Genomic DNA, 18,999 nt, shown 5'->3' with positions numbered 1-18,999 from the left:
AAAACTAGAATTACTCTGGAACTCAGAATGAGAATGTGTTTTCTGTGCTGTGAGTGTTGGACCCTTGATCCTTGCTTCGAAAAAAGGCGAGGCTTTCGAAATGTATATATACAGGCGTCTTCTTTGTATTCCCTAGGTACGGAAAGAAGAAACACGGAAGCACTAACAAGGATGAACAAAGAAAAAGAACCTTTAACAACTATAAAAATAAGAAAAACCCAATACTTTGGACATATCATCTATCGGAAGAAGATGAAAGACATGCGAAGATGGTTTGGATGTTCGTCAAATGATATTTTCGGAACATCAGTTTCCACAATTCGTTTAGCTATATGGATCGCCAACCTTCGTAATGGGACGGCGCAACAAGAAGAAATATTTGACGATTAAAACAAAATTTCACGTGATTCAGCCTTGAAATTTTTAATCGCAATTGTGGCAAATATTTATTTTATGGTTCTTGATGAAGTGCGAGTTTCAGAAACTTTCGCCAAATTAAGCGAATCATCTACATCAAATTGGGATCATCATCTAAAGTAAGGAAGAAAAAGAAAGGATCGAGAAAATGATTGAAGCGAAAGACTTTATATTAAAAAGAAGAAAATTATTTAAAAAAAAGAAAAACGAAAAGTCATGCATAGACGACGATATTTCAGATGAGTTGTTGATGGTACATGATTTATATATGCGGTAATTAAAGTATGATTCATGAGCGAATTATTAAGTTTATGAATGAAAAATAAATACAATAGCAAAGTTTAAACTTTTGCAATTACGTATACTACTTTTTGAGTGGGAAGCACATGTGTAGGTATGAAGAAAATTGATACTAATGAAAAGAAAGGAAAAAAATGGTTATCTGCGGACTAAGACAGACCAGAATAAGACAGATAGATAGTCTTGGATGTGTTGAAAAATACAATGTTAATTAAAAATTAATGAATCCATGTCCTATTGTCAAAAATACCGTATGTGGGAGAGACCAACTCCAAGTTGCGATTTTATAAAAAAAATTAAGCTGGTTGTTTGACTTTTTGTCGAAATATATTACATAAATATTTGGAATTCAATTATCTCTTTCAGTTTTAATTTTATTCTATATAAACGGGAATATAGAAAAATTTTAAAATTTCAGTCTACGAAAAAGGAAATTTGGAGCGGATTTTGCATCTCACAGATTCAATTGTTCTATGGACGTGCTAATGACTGACGAATGAGAAAAGGGCCCTGCAGGCTTCGAAAAATCGAAATTTTCACGGCGACAAATAAACGAAACAGACGAGACGAAAAAAATCCCAAAGCCAACTCGGTCCACGGTCCGCGAAAGTCACGTAGAGGTCGCAGCAGCGCCGCGTTCCGTTGGCCTCGTGCCACATAGACACCGGGGGTTCAAGGCTTCCCGACGCTCGATGGAGATGATGCCCAGAAATATCGACGTTAATTAACTCGGCGGACGTTCCGCAACCTTAAAAGCACAGCGCACGACGTACGTGGGGGTCTTAACCTCTCTTATGATGACCGATCCAATGGGGTAGAGTGATTCAAGCCTCTTACATTATTTCGTTCGTTTTGATAGCCCAAAATTAATTTTAGCGTGCATTTATTTATTTATTTTATTTTAATTAGTCAATAGTTTCCAACCAAAAAACCTGGTCTACACTGTATATAAAAAGTATTTTAAACATTTTATTTATTTTATTAACAAGTATAGAACTATGAAACGTTAATAAATAAAGCAGTAACATTTACATTTCTGTGATTACGACAATAAAAAATTTTGACCAAAAACTATACAGTGTGATTTCAATTTCAAGTTTTCTACAGTAAAAAGTTTTAATCTTGTGCCTTAAAAGGCTCCGTTTCTTGAGAAGATTAGTGTCACTAGTTCGGTAGGAAGGTTGTGTGGTCGGATACTGAAGAAGCGTATTGAACTGGAGAACAGGGATGTTGCTTTCTCCTCTCTTGTTTACAATTTTTATACAAGAAATACTACAAAAATGAAAACAAAAATGCTCAGGTATGGGAATTAAGGATGGCGACCACTTCTTGTCAACATTATTCTTTGCCAATGGCGAAGAGCATATAGATTTTATGTTAAGGAATCTACAAGAATATAATCTAGCGGGAATGAAAATTAACATGTCCAAAACAGAATACTTAAGAATAGGTAAACAAGATAAAGATCCCGACTTGTGGTTAAGACAGGTTAATCAATGTAAAGAGCATAAATACCTTGGTAGTATTATATCTAACAAAGGCTCATCTGTACAAGACATATAACGTAGAGTACAACAGGGACAGAGGAGTGTACGAGTATTGAATCCTTTACTTTGGTCCAATCAAATATCTCTAAAAACAAAATTGACAATATATAGAGCAATCGTAGAACCAATAATGACATATGGAGCAGAATGTTGTCAGCTAAAGGAATCAACGAGGAGGAAAATAGATGCTGATAGATTTTCTCAGAAGATCATGTGGCATATCTGGTTAGAACACATACCAGAAGACGACAATCAAATAGAAACACATACAACAACTGAACGAAGTGAAACAAGACAACTGGTATGGGCATGTTTGACGAATGGCAGAAAATAGATGGTGAAGAAGAGCTTTTTTGAAAAACAGTGCTAATCTAACTTAAATTCAAAAAAAAAAAAACGCAGGAAAACATGAAACCCAACATGAAAATGAAACATTTCAGTTCTCCCGTCTTTAGTTTTTGGACCTTTTGAATCGATTTATTAATGGCGAAATTGTATAAATAAGGAAAGTGTTTAATTAATTTATAACGAGAAATTCCAAACAATCGAAATTACTACTCTTATTTATCGTAAATTTGTATTAATTAAAAATTTGTTATCATATGAAATACACGTCGATTAGTAGTTTCAATTGTTCTGTTTTTGATGTAAGAAAAATGGCAAACCCTGATTTTTTTGTAACTAAATTTGGAAGGATAAATCAACTTACACATGATTGCCAAATTTGATGGTTTATTCCTTCTAATGTATTAGGTATATAATACCAGCACTTAATAAGGCCATTAGGCCAAACGCGACTAAAAAATAATGAATTATCGTTAAACATTCCCAACAAGTCAAATCAATTTTAGTATTTATTATTTTTATAATATTTTATAAAGTAATTTAATACACGTATTCTCAACGAGGCCATTAGTGTCATATGTTGTCCTTACGACCTTATTGTAAACCGATAACCTTCAATATAGAAAGAGGTATTTCCAAAAACTATCCAAATCTTCGACAAATTTAATGACAAGAACTTCTTTCTGTACACCGTTCTATAAACTTTTTGTACTACCGACGGTTTAAAATAATTATTTTTTACCGAAAAACTGGTTGATTTTGAATCGGTTAAAATTTACTTGAGCGCAGAGCAATATGAGCATCAGATCCTAGTCTCATCACGCATATTACCATATGATAAGATTCCCGAAGCATTTAAAAAATTATTACGCTTTTGAGGTTATACCAGACATTTCTTGAGAATAAGTACGTCGCTGGTCAGGCGGTATAATTACTTTATTAAGTTTTTTTCTAAAAACAAAAAAAAAAGAACTCCAAAGGAAAGGTGCGGAAATGTGACTCTGTGGCATGGCGAGATTCGTTCGAAGTTTCTTTTTCTTTGTCGTAATCTCGCAATAAGACCGCGAGAAGTTTGACGCAATTGGTACGTACCTGTGACCGTCCGCCATCTTGCGCAGCGACAGCTCCATGTTGTACTTGGGTAGCGTTACCGGAAAATGCTCGTTCCGTTCGAATCTCAGCTGCAGCTTCGCCATAAATTTGAGCTTGTCAGTAAATTTTTCCGGCTTGTTCTCCTTCGTCACTTTACTGTTCACCTTCTCGGTGAAGCTGTCGCTAAGCGACTCTATCGATTTTTTCTTAGCGATGCGAATACTGGACCGCATCGGTAGCCGATTCATTTTGTTGTTAAGTTTAGGGACAGCACTATCCTTCTCTCTGAGGACGTCGTCCGTGATTTTTCCGCGCATTTTAAAGTTTTCGTAGATTTTGTTGCGGTACTCCTTGACCGGAGTCGACGTAGCTGTCGCTTGAAAATCATCGGGTTTCGTTGAAACATCGCCATGAAGATCTTTCGGTTTGGGCGGCCTCTTCGGAGGAAGGTTTTTGTCCGGAACCGCTCCAGCTTTCAGTTTTCTCCTCAGAGGCAGACCTATCATGGCGTGAAAAGCGTTGCAGTGGATCATACGACACCGCTGATGTGCGGACCGCACTAGTTTTGCTTAGTTTTCGGTTATTTTAATATACAAGGTACGGGACATACGAATGTCACATAAATTGTCGTATTGTTTCATTTACGGCCGTTTCGTTACCACATGCTCATCACTTAACACTTATTGAGTGGAAAAATCAGAAAATTTTCAGAAATACAATCAATAGGAAAATAGCAAAATAATTACAAATTCAACAAAAAGTTTGCTAAGTAAAGTTTCATTGCAGAAAGAATAGGTTGAAAATTTGATATTTATCTTAAACTAGGTTATAGATGTTACATGCTCTATGCAAAGGAATCTAGCTTAAAGAAGATGTAAAGTCAGTGAAGGAGTAACTTAGGAGCGTCACTTAGACAATTGTCAGTCTGTCTTCATTCAGAATCAGTTCAAAACCTATATGAAAGCGCTTCATAGATCGTCGCGCTTAAACCAAAGATATTTTTGATGTTTAGGCTGTGACGTTTTAAATCGCTCGAATGTGATTTCTATAGTGAGGTGATCAAACAAGGGATGCTACAACTTTTTTTACAAAGCTTAATATTTTACTTCCTTTTAAAATGGTCGATACATGAAGAACAAATGAGAGCATCCTTTAAAGTCAGTTCATAACATACCCACTAATAAGAATGCACCGTCATCATAATTCATTCTTAACACCCTCTACTACGCGACCAAAACTAGTACGTGACCGCAGCACAGCACATATACTGATCCCTTCGACATGTATCTCATGAAGACCCGACAAGCTGTTATGGTTTCCGAAGCCAAGATATAAATCACATTCTAAACGCGGGGCACATTACAAATTTATTGCTTCTTGCAAACAATGATAACAATTATTGGAATTATTACCGCAGTAAACTACTTTAGAACTAGAATTACTTTAACCCATGCAATCATTGCTACGTGATAGATCTAAGGCATTTTTCTAAATGACTTGTCGCCTCGTCTATACAGATATACAGGGTGGCGCAATAGTGTCGCAATAGTGCATCTTCTACATGTTATTTCGAAAAAATGTATTCATAAGTGTCAATAAAATTAGAGGGCAAATACATATATTTTTTAAATTCAATTACATATATTTTCAATTTTTTTTGTATTTTGCGATTCTTCCAACGAAATGTTTATTAGACACCATGCTTTTGAATTTTGCCAACCCAAACAACAAAATTACTAAGAAGCCTAGTGAGGAACCTCAATAATACAGAAGCTTTTTGCCAAGATTAAAAGATACAGTAGATTATGGCAAAACATGTTTTTTTTTTAATATTTTCTATTTTTCTCATAAGTTGGTAACGTCAATCAATTTAAAAATGAATATTTTTCCTTTTTACAAAACTTCTGGATTCCTCCGGTTTTTGCTGAGTCGAACTTGCTGACGTTTTGCCAATCATCATGTTGGCTTCTTCAGAGCTTGACTGAAACTGACTCGTATTTTACTCTGTACCTGCTTATATATTGTTTGAGGGGGGTGGAGCTAAATGAGAGGCATAAACATCGTCTCGGATGAGTGATTCCCATATTGGTGACAGATAGAGTCGCGGTTAAGATAGTTAGGTTGTTTATAGATTTCTATAGACGCTCGGATTTTTCGTTGGTTAGTTTGTTAGGTTGTTTATAGATTTCTATGCAAGAATTTTAGTTTTATCGAATAAAATTTTATGTGCGGTTTCATGAGTGTGTTCGGCAACAGCTAATGACTTTATTTATCTTAGTCTTAAGGCTCTTTCGTGTTCTTTGAATCTCGTTGATATTTTTCATCCGGTGGTAAATCTGGTTTTGACGTTATACTTCTTTAGAACTTTCGATATGTGGCCAGTGATGTTTTGAATGTAAGGAAGGACCACTCAGACAAATAAACTCATCAGCTGTTGCCGAACAAATTCATGAAACCGGACATAAAATTTTATTCGATAAAACTAAAATTCTTGAATGTAATCAGTTCTTCTACCAACGAAAAATCCGAGAGTCTATAGAAAGCTATGAACAACCTAACAATCTTAACCGCGACTCAGGTCTCTACCTGTCACTAATATGGGAATAAGTCATCTTTAGTCATAGTTAGCTCTGGCCCCCTCAAACAATATATAAGCAGGTACAGGGTAAAAGAATCAAGCTCTGAAGAAGCCAACAGGATGATTGGCGAAACGTCAGCAAGTTCGACTCAGCAAAAACCGACGCAGGCGGAATCCAGAAGTTTTGTAAAAAGTCAGTAGTCTGTGGAAGTTTCTTTGAAAGAATATTTTTGGAATTACAAGCTTTCATGAAACACACTGTATAATTGAAAATCTTTCTGCTTTAATTTTATGCCACATCCATTAAAACAGACGTGCGCAAAGTGTCCCTCTGAGATTTCAGCGAACCACTTCGGACATTTTAGTCAAGGGTTGGTTATACTTTAAATACACTGATAAGGGGATGTAGTGTTTTGTCACCCTACTGCGCCACCCTGTATGTATGTCCCTGACCTAGAAGCTCGTGCTGAAGATCGCGCTGGTAACACTTTTCGGAAAAGTGCTCGCTGCACACCCTGACGTAAGAGTTTGCGACGCCGTTAGGTTTCCCGCACGTCCGGATCCATTTTGCTGCCATTGCGGCATCGGCGGGCAACATGTGGTAGATAATTTTCGAGTTTCCTCGAGTTTTCCCATAATAGTTTCCGCAAGTTTCGACAAAGCACTGAGGCATCCTCCTGTTGTAGCAATACGTCCTCGAAGAAATCTTCTAAGTATTTTCTATACCGTCCGTTTGGCTGTGGTTTCTGGTTTCCGTTTGTTTTGTAAGGGGTTACTTTTTATATATACTTTAAAAAGTCACTTGACTATAACAGTAAAATACTTTTTAAAATGATTTCGATATTATACAGGTTAGCTCAAAAGTGCTACAATTCTCGAACGTTGTGTTTTCTATTTTGAAAATTTTGGGTTCTAATAATGTTTCCAAAGATTGGAATCATCTTTTGAATAAGTCATCGGTTTAGACTAAGCAATGCCACAACAAAATTCAAATAAAAATGACTTAAACTTTATATAACAAAAAATCAGTCATGGACAAAGCAATGTCTAATTATCACACACACTTGGCTCTCAAGCAAAGATGCAGCTTGCAATCTAACTAGACTGTAAATTTCATAATCAATTAGACTCATGAAAATATAAGGTTGTTCGGAAAGTCATTTCGTTTTTTCCCGTCAGAGGACTTAATTACGTTTTTTCGAAACCAACTTCACACTTAAGCCGCATAACCATTATATGTCTTGAGAGCTGATATTGCAAGGCTTGTGTGTGAAAAAGTTCTATTAATTCTACGCAGTAGTTTTTGGTTGGTGCCCTTTGAAATATGGAGAGCAATAAGCAGCATTTTCGTCAGATTTTACTTTTTTACTTCAGAAAAGGTAAAAATGCTGTCCAAGCGAGAAAAAAATTGACGGATGTGTATGGAGAAGGCGTGTTAACAGTACGCCAGTGCCAGAACTGGTTTGCAAAATTGCGATCCGGCAATTTTGCGGACGGTCTGGAAGGCCGGTCGAAGCTGACAAAGATGCGATAAAGGCATTAGTTGATGCAAATCGGCGAATAACCACACGAGAGATCGGTGAGAGATTAAATTTGTCGAATTCGACTGTTTATGGCCATTTGAAAGGCATGGGCTTAACGTCGCATTGACGTGTGTGATTCGCTCCTCAAACGTCAAGAAAATGATCCATTTTTTAAGCGGATTATTACTGGGGACGAAAAATGGGTTGTATGCAACAATGTTAAACGCAAGAGGTCATGGAGCAGAAAAGATGAACCGGCTCAAAGCGTGTCAAAAGCCAACATTCACCAAAAAAAGGTGGTGCTCTCCGTTTGGTGGGATGTCAAAGGAATCGTTTTTTTTTTGAGCTTTTGCCGGACAATACAACCATTAATTCAGAAGTCTATTGTCATCAACTGGACAAATTGAATGATTCACTTAAAGAGAAGAGGCCCGAATTAATCAACAGGAAGGGTGTAGTGTTCCACCAGGATAATGCGAGACCTCACACAAGTTTGGTCACTCGCCAAATACTTTTACAGCTTGAATGGGACGTACTGCAACATCCACGATATTCTCCAGATCTGGCGCCTTCCGACTACTATTTGTTCCGGTCCCTGCAAAATTTTTTGGATGGCAAAACCTTTACCTCAAATGAAGATGTCAAAAACCACCTGAACCAGTTTTTTGCCAGCAAGGACCAAAACTTTTATGAGAGGGGAATTATGTTACTGCCAGAAAGATGGCAAAAGGTGTTGGACCAGAATGGCCAATATATAATTTAATAAAATATTTATTCATTATACGAAAACTGTCTTTCATGTTCCCCAAAAAAAACGAAATGACTTTCCGAACAACCCAATATATAGTTACCGGGTTATTCGTTAATAATTGGAAATGTATAAACTGTAACTTTCTGAACTCATAATATTAAAATTTAACCCAAATTACTTAGATAAAATGTGGTTTCTTACCAATTATTTTTGCCCAGTACATTAAAAACAGTTGACGTATTCTTCATACTTGACAGAATATGTAGGTACTGTACACCGTACTAGGTTGTGCTAAGTATACGTTTCTAGATACTAGAGTTCTTCAAACGATATACCGTTTTTACAACCTTTTATGATTTCGACTTTGGAATGAGTTTAATACCCGCCTATACAGCGGAAGCGATCAGTATTTTCAGCACGTGTACCACTAACCAGGGCCGTATTTAAGATGTTAACCTGAAGAACTGTGATATGCGAACTGTTGTATTTTAGGAGTAGGGAAATTTTCTTTGATTAAACTGTTGTAATAATTCATATTAGTGTGCTTTTTATAAATCTTCCTAAAACAGTCCCTATTTGAGCTAGCTCGATTTTAACTTGAATTTTCCCATTAAATAGATTGATCCCTTATATTAAAAACACATTATAAAAAGGCAATACAAAATGTTATGTAGATAACTGATGGATGTTTTCTCAGCGTTTCTCGGCATTTGTATGCACGAAGTACTGAAGTACGGTTCTGGAACGTCATTGTGGAATTGCGAATCTATTTGTTAAGGGTTACAAAGAGAAACGCAAACTCGGTAGGCCTGTGGTTAGACCTTCATAGAAATTTAGCAAAGTTACATACCAGATTATGTCGTAAAAACGGTATATCGTTCGGAGAACTCTACATTCGACCGACAGCTACAAGTGACTGGTTGCCGGTCTCCAAATTCTATGTCAGTTACGGGATTGCCAGTTTAGTAGAATTTCTTGAATCTCCAATGCGTTTTATGGAAATAACATACCATAAAGTTGCATCTCAATGTACAGGTAATTATTATGTCGGGAGTTTTGAACTTGAAACATTAATCTGCATATTGCAATTGCTTCAAGATTTCAAAACATTAAAACATTAAACTATTAAAAGGAAATTTCAATAACACGAAAATATCCAAAAAACGCATTTTATCTAAGATTGATTTTGAGCTCAGGATACCACAGTTAAAATATTTGAATAACTCTACATATATACGTAGAACATCGTGATTTAAATCGAGTAGTCACTTAAAGAATTTATTGGATTAGATATGAACCGTGTAAAATAACCTGTAGGTAAGATAGCAATTTGGGATATAAAATATGCATGATCATGAACATCTTACTCTCTTAAATACTCCTTGAATATAACAAAGATTGGCATCAGGTTAGATTTGCAACAAAGTCCCATTGTCTAAAACACTTTTTTCACTCCGTGTTCTAAATTTTTTTATATTATATTAATGATATTTTGACATTTGTTCCATTCTAACCAACAACTAATGTAATGTAATTAAATTTTTTGAATAAAACGCTATTAAGGTTTACGTTGAACCAGATAGTTATTCTGACTAATAAAAAACCACAACTTCGATGCTTATACTGCTTTTAGGGCATCGTGTATAAATGAAAACAAATTTAAAAAGTGTTTTCGATAGCACATCCTGATTCTCAAAAGTGAAACCTATAGAAAACCTTGTATCTTGTATAATATCCATTTATGATATAAGAACCTGGTAACTTTTAACTTGTAATCCGCCTCACCGCACATTTACCGAACCCAATGTCCAAATATCACAAAAAATGTCTCTTAAAACTTTGGCGCGACGCGACCAGCAGCATCACACGCTGCAACACGCTTCACGAATAATGAGGGATGCAAGTGAAGCGTTTTCTACCCCACACGGAGCGACCGATTTTCGCCCTTTGGTCGGATCGGTTTAAGGGCGGAACGGCAAGCCAGATGCCGTACAAAAATTTTGCCCCTGCGCCCGGATGAACCCTCCGTGAAGGTTTCGAGATACCACCGTGACGTCATCCGCGACAAAAAGGTAAAGGAAAGGGACGGCGAGGGTTATTACCCTCGAGTCGCATATATCGGGGGTTTAACGTGCACGCCGTCACGAACGCTGGTGAAAGAGACCGAAGGTGACTCGTTAAACGAAAAAAATTAGGTTAAGTCGATAAGATTTTACCTGAAGAGTGACCATAACCCATATTGTTCTTGAGTAAAAAAAAGAGAAAAATGAGAGGCCAAAGTCAACCACCAGATATTTGCCATCGATCGGGAATAATTTAAGCCTCGATGAAATGATCCCTTTTGTTTTTTGGACATTCCAAATTCGCATTTAATTGCGGTGACTTGACACATTCATGTACCGTTACTCTTTTAAAGTGTCATATATAACTTGCCTGCATATCACTTTGGTTTCGCAACTGGTTAGAATTTGCGAGGTTTTCGACCCAAACCCAAGAACTTGGACTTAGGTCGTTACGTCGTGTTCGCCAGCAAATAGCTATTATTTTTCCAATTTTTAAACCACCTTTAAATCCGCTTTTACTGGAAGCTGAAGCAATACTAATTTATTTGAAAATGGTTCCTGTATTTTGAATGGAATTTTCTTTTCCGCGTCTGCATGCAAAGAAACCCGCTATTTCAGAAAACGACTGGAACATTCGACCCCCAATGCGAGAATGCACTGTGGCCTATAAAAGCAAACACCGCTTCATAGAGGGCAGTCATCAGTCACTAGAGTCAAGACTAGACCGTGAAATTACTAGTGCGTAGGTATAGAGAATAGGAGTGTATAAATAGTTAGAAACGCATTTTTGGGTACTCGAAAATTTTACATGCCATGACTGGCACGTTAGTTGTTTCAAAAGCGCAACATTATTTTTTTTCTATGGCTTCAAAATTCGTTTATATACTTTATTTCCAAAGCTGATAGAAAGTTGACAGTTCACAAGACGTAATTTTAACTTACCATTTGATACTTCTTTTCTTCAAAGATTTCGCCAAATAAATCGCGTTGAGCGCATTCCTTTTTTCAGCGAAATTGGTCGATGTTTTTTTAATTTCCTTGTCTACCCGCGTCGCCTCCATAATATTCTTGTCGTTTTTAAACTCGGTATCATCTTCACCTGCAATGTTTTCAATGTTGTCTAGCGCATCGCACTCCAAATCAAGTTTCTTATTTCCCGCCAAAATCTCGACGACGGCGTCCTCTGCCGGTTCCGACGCTGAATCAACCCCAGTCGTTTTATTTATTGTTTGTTCGAAAGTTATATCACTTTCCGCGACATTGTCGGTGCATTTCACCTGATCGTCCTTCGTTTCCAGGTCGGTTTCCTTTGGGGCTTCTCCGTTATGCTTGACGTAATGTTCGTCGTCCATTTTACCTATTTCTTAGCAAAAATTAGGTCACTTGATAATATTTTCACCACCAACACTACGCGGCCACTGTTTTTTACGTTTTAGTTCCAGTTTTTAATTAAATCGAAAACGGTACGCCAGACTTTCGACGAAGAATTCGCAGCGAAACGCCGAATCAAAATATTTGCCTGCATGATATCGATTTAGTTCAAGGTAATGTAGACGACTGTACGCTTTTTTGAACTTTGGCGCTATTATTCGATAGTGAAAGAGGGCATGGGGCCATCTAGTGAAGAGAAGATTCGACAGTTTTAAAGTTTGCAGTTGTGCTTCCCTCTTACGGTAAATTTCTGAAACTTTTTGGTTACTTGAACTACTGCCAGGCAGATGGCGCGATGTACTCCGTTATAGAGCAAAAATAATGAATGTTCGATTTTCCGTAAAACTTCATGATGCCATTTTGAAGCGATAAACTAGGCTATTTCCGTTTTATGTAATCGCGTTACGTACGACATCGGCATCGTATCTGGATTGCCTCAAGTTGAAAGCCATCAGTTATTTGGAGGTAGCTGCTGGCAGCAAAATTTTAATAAACTCATATTCTGTGTGTCTGCATTCATTATTCTATTCAATCTATTCAAGCGTGTAAATAAGAACCTTCTGTAAATTCCGTCGTATTTCTTGTTTGAGAACACTACGCGTACTTTTAAAAAAATTGAATAATTTTTGCACTGTTACTGGGTTTATTTAGCTTTAGGGTCGGATAAAATAGTCACAATGAATTTAAGTGACTAGCGTTATCACTGGTGCGCTACCACGTTTAAAGTCATTTCCTTTCTTTAAGAAAACTTTCTTTTAGTATATTTGTATTTCATTTATAATTTAAACAATATGGTGCTTAAGGTCGCCATTATTATCATTATGTACGCTGTTAAAAATTTTCTTATTTGGCTAGTTTGAAAGTTGACCATTTTTATCTTGACGACACTGCATTCTTCCAATACTGCGTAAACGGTAAAACATTCGGCGTGGGTGTGTACCGTCTAGGACGTCACACGTCACAGACCGACCCGGTTGAATTTGAATTTTTCGTTTATAATATGAATTCCACGGTCTCCCAATAGATTCCCGGCAACATCGCCGAGCGCGTTTGGCCTTGACAGCGAGACGCTGTGCTCCGAATAAAAAGGCACGGCCCAAGGCCGATGGCCCTTATACCTCAGGCTGCTAAAGTCCATAGTTGCGCGACGGCGTGCAGCGGTGCGATCAAGAGTTCCTTCTTTGGTCTCGTCCGCGTCACGGACGGTTGCCGTGGAAAAGAATGTACGCGTAGTAGTACAGAGAAAAGTCATTATTCTGTCGATGTTTGCTTCGATGGGCATGAAAAACGCCCAATTTACAGATGACTTTTCAGTTAATGAGTTTTTAACTTTATGAAGCGGCAAGGTACGACCGACCAAATGTCCTTAATGTGACAGTATTGCAATAATAATAATGACAGCATTAATCAAGCTGACAAACAATAGACATTTTTAATCACGCCTATCTTTTTTGCTACACTGATGAACGCTTATAAAATAAAATCGCACCTAAAATTTGGGTGCCAGAAGTCTAAATGTCTTATTTTATTTGTACTAAAAATAGTGTTAGATAAGGACGCTCGATTAATTATTTCCATTTTCCCTATTTGCGCTTTGACGTTCGAGAGGGGGTGCTGCGCCCCCCCGGGGGATTAGAAGCTTTCGCCTTTGTCGAGAAAATTTGTTTACGTGTGTGCGGTCCAGTATAAAAGAATAATCCATTTTCTTCCCGCAATCTCCGTCCTCCTCTAGTCCCTGGGGGTAGTTTAATTTCATTTGCTGAAGCGGAGGTCGGTGATTTAGGAACTAAATCGAAGTATATAAGTAAAACGTTTTCTTTATGCTTCATATGCACCTGCTATCTTTTTGATTCAGAAAATTGCAAAATAAAATATTCGTAAAAAAAAACAATAATTGAATTTTAAAAAAATATCATTGTTTCGTTTTAATAAGTTTTGAATTAATTTTTCATGGTTTTTGAAAATTTTGATATTGGATAAATATCTGTGAAATGTTAATATAATAATGTAAATATTTTTCGAAATAATTTTTAGTGGCTATTACTTGCAGCAAGAACTGCTGCATTTTTATCTCACTTTCTAGTGAAATATCACTTTTATTCTTATTGTCCGTATTTTACAAAACAATTTTGAATTATTTTTTTGGCAAAAGAATTTGCTCTTGCAACTTTCAATAAGTTCTTTTCACGTCTTCCCTCGTTTCACGTGAAAAGGGGGTTTTCAATTTTTAAATTGAAATCATTTTCAATATTGCAAATACGGGTGTTTTCATGGATCATTACTTATTGCAAGTACTATAAAGTAAATAAATTGCGTCGCTAAATTCATTTTACAGCATGGGGAGGGCTGCTAAGCGCCGCAAACGGCACTAACAGGATCTAGGCCTCTGATCCGATTTCATCCTCTGACGACGAGCAGAAGCCAATCATTAATATACGCTCGGACGACGTAATACCTAATGGAAGTTCCGTATATTCGCGTTGCATTCCTTTTTGCCATGGTTTTCGTTACAAGAGCTCTTTTAAAGCACCCTATGGTGAAATGCAGCTTTCAGATGGCCAGAATTATGCTGTATGGAAGTTTGATCCTTTTAGGTGACACCAAAATTTGGGTTACTAAATACTTTCTAGATTCAAATTCCAAATACTTACTAGATAATACCTCAATTTGAGCCACTAACTAAAACAACAATTTAGAAAATGACCGACAAAACAGTTCTTTGTTTGTGAGTATCATAAAATGAATATAGAGCTGGGATTTTTTTAGGATCACTGATTTACTGAAACTATTCAATCAGTTCCTTGAATGGTATACCAAAGAACGACTTTAACCAAATGGACGATTGCACTTTTCTTAACGCCGTTTACTGTTCTACGACCCACATATTATGATTTGTAAATCCATTGTAAATATATGCTGAAATATATGTCAGTAATTCTCAGTTCGTAATTATAAAGATCATTTTGTTATATATAAAAAAAACGTAAACAAAAAAAAGGTGGAACATTTTATGCGTCTGTTTCGATAAAATGTTATTTACTCAGAATCTTCTCTATATTATAATCTTCGATTTGGATGGTATACCTCTCCTTCCCCTTATCATAAGTTATTAAAACATTCGTTTGAATGTAACGTACCTATACAGCCTGAATTACAAATTGCCCTTTGAGTTTAAAGTTCAAAACATTCGCTAAAAATGACACATTTATTTGCATCTTCAATGGTAAAGTAACACATACAACAATAATATTTATAACATTTGTACAAAAAGGAGCTGAGAGGTAATTAAATTGTTCAAGTCCCAGCCCCTAAATCTTAGCTACCTAACTGCCTAAACTAAAAAGCATGATATCAGAGAGGATAGATTTTTTTTTAAGTGAATAAAACTTTGAATTCTTAATCTTAGAGAGAGAGAGAGAAAGGTGACGAGTTTAATGATAAAATAAAAACAACTAATCGTTACTGGATTAAAGAGCAATTAGATTGAGGTCTGGGAATCTATTTTTCACTAAGCAGCCTCTTAAATCTTCCTATGTTTAGTTTTTTTAGTGTTACTGGAAGTCCATTGTACAGACTACACGCGTTGTAGGAGAAGCTTCTTCTAAACAATGTGATAGAGTGTTGTGGTTGGGTTATCAGACCTCGAAATCTCAGAATATCAGTTCTACATTTGCCAAGCCACCCTGCATTCCTTAACTTACGCGAGGTGATAAGGAATTTTCTGATGCAATTAACGAATCTCAAACAGGATTTTTGAACTTTCTGGATTCAGTTTTTATCATTCTAATCCAAACATGGACCATAAACCACATCTGCAAAATTGAAATGGCTTGAAACAAGATAGCCCGTTAATTGGAGTTTTTGTTGTATCGTTAACTAATGACGATGTGAGTACCAGAGAGACACATATGCTTTCTTTTGATTTTAGTTGACGTGTGAATTCCGGAAAAATAAAAAAAGGCACACCGAACTATCACTGACGCAACTTGAGTCGTACCTACCCTTTAATTTATGAAAATGCATTTTTCGCAAAAATTAAATTATTGGACAAATAGACAAAATTTCAAGATTGAGAATAGGCATATAACTTGTCCCTTAAGTGTTATAAATTGGGGGCAATTGACATCCAATTGTCACTCGTACGAGGTGATAGTCAACGACCGATTTGATAAACTAACCAATGAGAACAATCGATTCATATTCAAGGTGGCTTTGTGTCGACGCTTTTGCTATTGCGCATAGCCGGGCGCGATTTTTAATATACCATTATATTCATTATCTTTAACGGGGGGAACGTTTTAATGGGCTACGCCAAAACGGAATTGTATAAAATCGAGTTAATTGCAATTTGCTCCGGCCGTTACCATTTTTTTTTTCGAAACTGGTTGTAAAATTTTAATCGGGTCTATTGTGCAAAAGGCAATTAAACAAATTTTTTATCGTTAACAATTTTATGCGCACTTGGGGAAAGAAATAGGAGAATGATGGCGAAAATTAATATGTAACAAATAAAAATTGTAACCATGGATCATATTGACGGTATATTTAATATAACATGTTCCTTGTTTACAAAATATTGCTTAAAGCCGTTTTAAAAACCCGTTTCTGAGATTTAGATTTTTCATTTCGATGAGCTACACGAATAAAAAGCCATAAATATTGGTATTGTGTAGAAAAACGGTTTTTTATGTTAGTTTGCCACCATGTAGTATCTTGAAAATAAAGTACGTACTATCTACAAATCTTATGGATTTCACTCGCTGAAGTTTCACCAAACATCAGTTTCAGTTAAGCTCTGAAAAAGCCAACAGGATAATTGGTGAAACGTCAGATTGGCGACGGAGCGTGTGCATTTGTCATATAGTTCAACTTCATTTTCTGTAGAAATTATGAATAGTCTTAGTAACTATCTCATAAGTGGACACTGATCGACTGACTGTACAAGAATGATGCAAACTAAACTTATATCATCTGATGAAACTTTTGGAATGGTTTTTGTGGCAATTCATTGTAACTGAATTTAAAGAAAACTGATTATTTAAGACTCTAAATAGAGAGGAAAATGTAGAGAGTAAGTCTTTTTAAGTATATAATTAATAAAAGTTTAAATTGAAAATTTTATTGTGAGAAAGCCATTGGCAGAATAGCGGTCTTAAAAAAAAAAACAACTTTTCGCTATTTATTATGTCTATTTAAAGCCTGGGAGTGTTCGACAACCATTATTAATGCTGTACTATTGGTATTGGTATTGGTATTAAAGGGGGGCGCCCTCGCGGGCGTCCAAGCACTTAGGCCACCAGATGGGCCCGTTGTGCCCCCAGGCCGCTCTAGAGGGCGTCCAGAATGCCGCCCCTCCTATAGAAGGTCAGCAATGTAATGCTGTACTAATAGCACAAGCTGCAAAAGTTTGATAAACACCAATTTAATCTCGATTTTGATTTCGTACGAGCGAGCGAATGACTAAAGAAGTTTTCGTCTTAGACCATACATTCACTGAGTAGCGTGTGACTTAACCGCCAGAATCTGATAGTATCGTGGCATAAATCTGCCGAAAACGTCTTATCGTTCCTAGAGCCTACTAAGGTACCGGAAATATGGGTCTCGATCGAGGGTAACGACAACGACGCTGACGTCACAACGTTTCACTTTCCGTGATCCGTCCATAATTTGGTATTATAGAGTAGGGAGTAGAAAAATAACTATAGAATTTTGGTTGATCAGTATTTAATAAACATTCGACAAATGGAAAGACTTCTACCAATCTGTAGAAAGCTTCTGGATATCATTGTTTTATACGATTATTCTATGGTTGTTATTTCCTTATACAGAAAAATATATCAATGAAAATAAAAAAATATTATTATTATTATTTAAATATGGAAGGTTGTTTATTATATATATAGCTTATGTTCACAGAAAAGTTCGGTCTTGAGAGAGCATCAGTGCCGAATGCCCGTTCTTTTTGTAATATTTTTGGGAACATATTCGCATTAGACACAAATCAAATATCTTATTTCGCATTTCGAATAGGTTAGATTTTGCTAACTTTTTTGTATTAAAAAAAAAACAAAAAGTTCGGAGCTAGTTTTCGCAAAAGCTAAGGTAAGTCAACGCACGCGCCAAATTGCCCAGTACATACTTGTATATGCTTTCTCTGATTAAGTGATTTAAGATGGTAAGAGCAGCCTAACAAAGTAAACTTCGTGGCAGATCCATGAAGGGCAGCACAAGATTATTATATTCCACAATTCAGTTTAATAATATTTTTGCATAAAGTCACCGATGCTGAATTATATGGAGTTGTTGAAATTCCCATAAACAGTATTGGCTAGTAGGTAGGTAGGTAGGTTATATCATTGAAATTGAGACCTCTTCCAAAAGCTTTGTAAAAAAAAGGAGCTGTCAAAAATGCATCAAATACTGATGATAAAGACGATTATTTCTGCCTATATTCTTTGGATCAATTTACCAACGGTGCACCAAAAGAACAGTGGATAAAATGTATTGTTTGTCATAAATGAAGACACACGTAAGAATGTGCAGGTGACGTATCATTGCCGTTTGTGTGCATCAACCGCTTAAGCAACATTTCTTTAATTTTATTTTTTTTTTCTGTTTATATTGTTTATTATTTTTTTTAAATTGGCCTGTTTGAAGTTTTTAATCTCAGAATTAACTTTCCGTTTCAAATAATTTCGTTCGCAATTCACACTGTCTATGTTACGTAGATTGATATAACTTTAACATAAGTTTAAATAAGGTTATTTATTTAATACATGTGTTCAAAAAGTAAGGTGGCTTTTGTGCTTGGGCGGGCTACGTACATTCGATCTTCGATATTTTTTTTGTTTTGTTGGTACACATGTCCCTAACATATGCTCACAGTTTCAGCCAAGAAGACACCGATGACGAACCTCGCTCTCGACGGCCCAGCACGTTAATAACTAATGAA

General features: G+C 36.2%; 2 protein-coding genes across 3 annotated transcripts in view; both read right to left on the bottom strand.

Moving 5' to 3' along the window:
• Nucleotides 1-12,159, bottom strand: part of LOC132698839 (uncharacterized) — a 29,297-nt gene extending 17,138 nt beyond the window's left edge. For both annotated transcript variants that reach the window (XM_060665170.1, XM_060665175.1), the window contains exon 1: nucleotides 11,559-12,159. In XM_060665170.1, coding sequence (XP_060521153.1) covers nucleotides 11,559-11,968 — 410 coding nt within the window. In that variant the 5' untranslated portion in view covers nucleotides 11,969-12,159. The remainder of the gene's footprint in view (nucleotides 1-11,558) is intronic.
• On the bottom strand, nucleotides 1,254-7,483 carry LOC132697954 (uncharacterized). The gene is made up of 3 exons (XM_060663745.1): nucleotides 6,733-7,483; nucleotides 3,610-4,200; nucleotides 1,254-1,465 (listed from the first exon to the last, which is right to left on the bottom strand). The coding sequence occupies exons 1-3, from the start codon at nucleotides 6,950-6,952 to the stop codon at nucleotides 1,254-1,256; spliced, it is 1,023 nt and encodes a 340-aa protein (XP_060519728.1). The 5' UTR covers nucleotides 6,953-7,483.
• Nucleotides 12,160-18,999: the final 6,840 nt, after the last annotated feature.

Source organism: Cylas formicarius, unplaced genomic scaffold, assembly GCF_029955315.1.
Source record: "Cylas formicarius isolate icCylForm1 unplaced genomic scaffold, icCylForm1.1 PGA_scaffold_2__14_contigs__length_35257938, whole genome shotgun sequence".
In the NCBI taxonomy this organism is placed as follows: Eukaryota; Metazoa; Arthropoda; class Insecta; order Coleoptera; family Brentidae; genus Cylas; species Cylas formicarius.
This window is presented reverse-complemented; position numbering and strand designations above follow the sequence as displayed.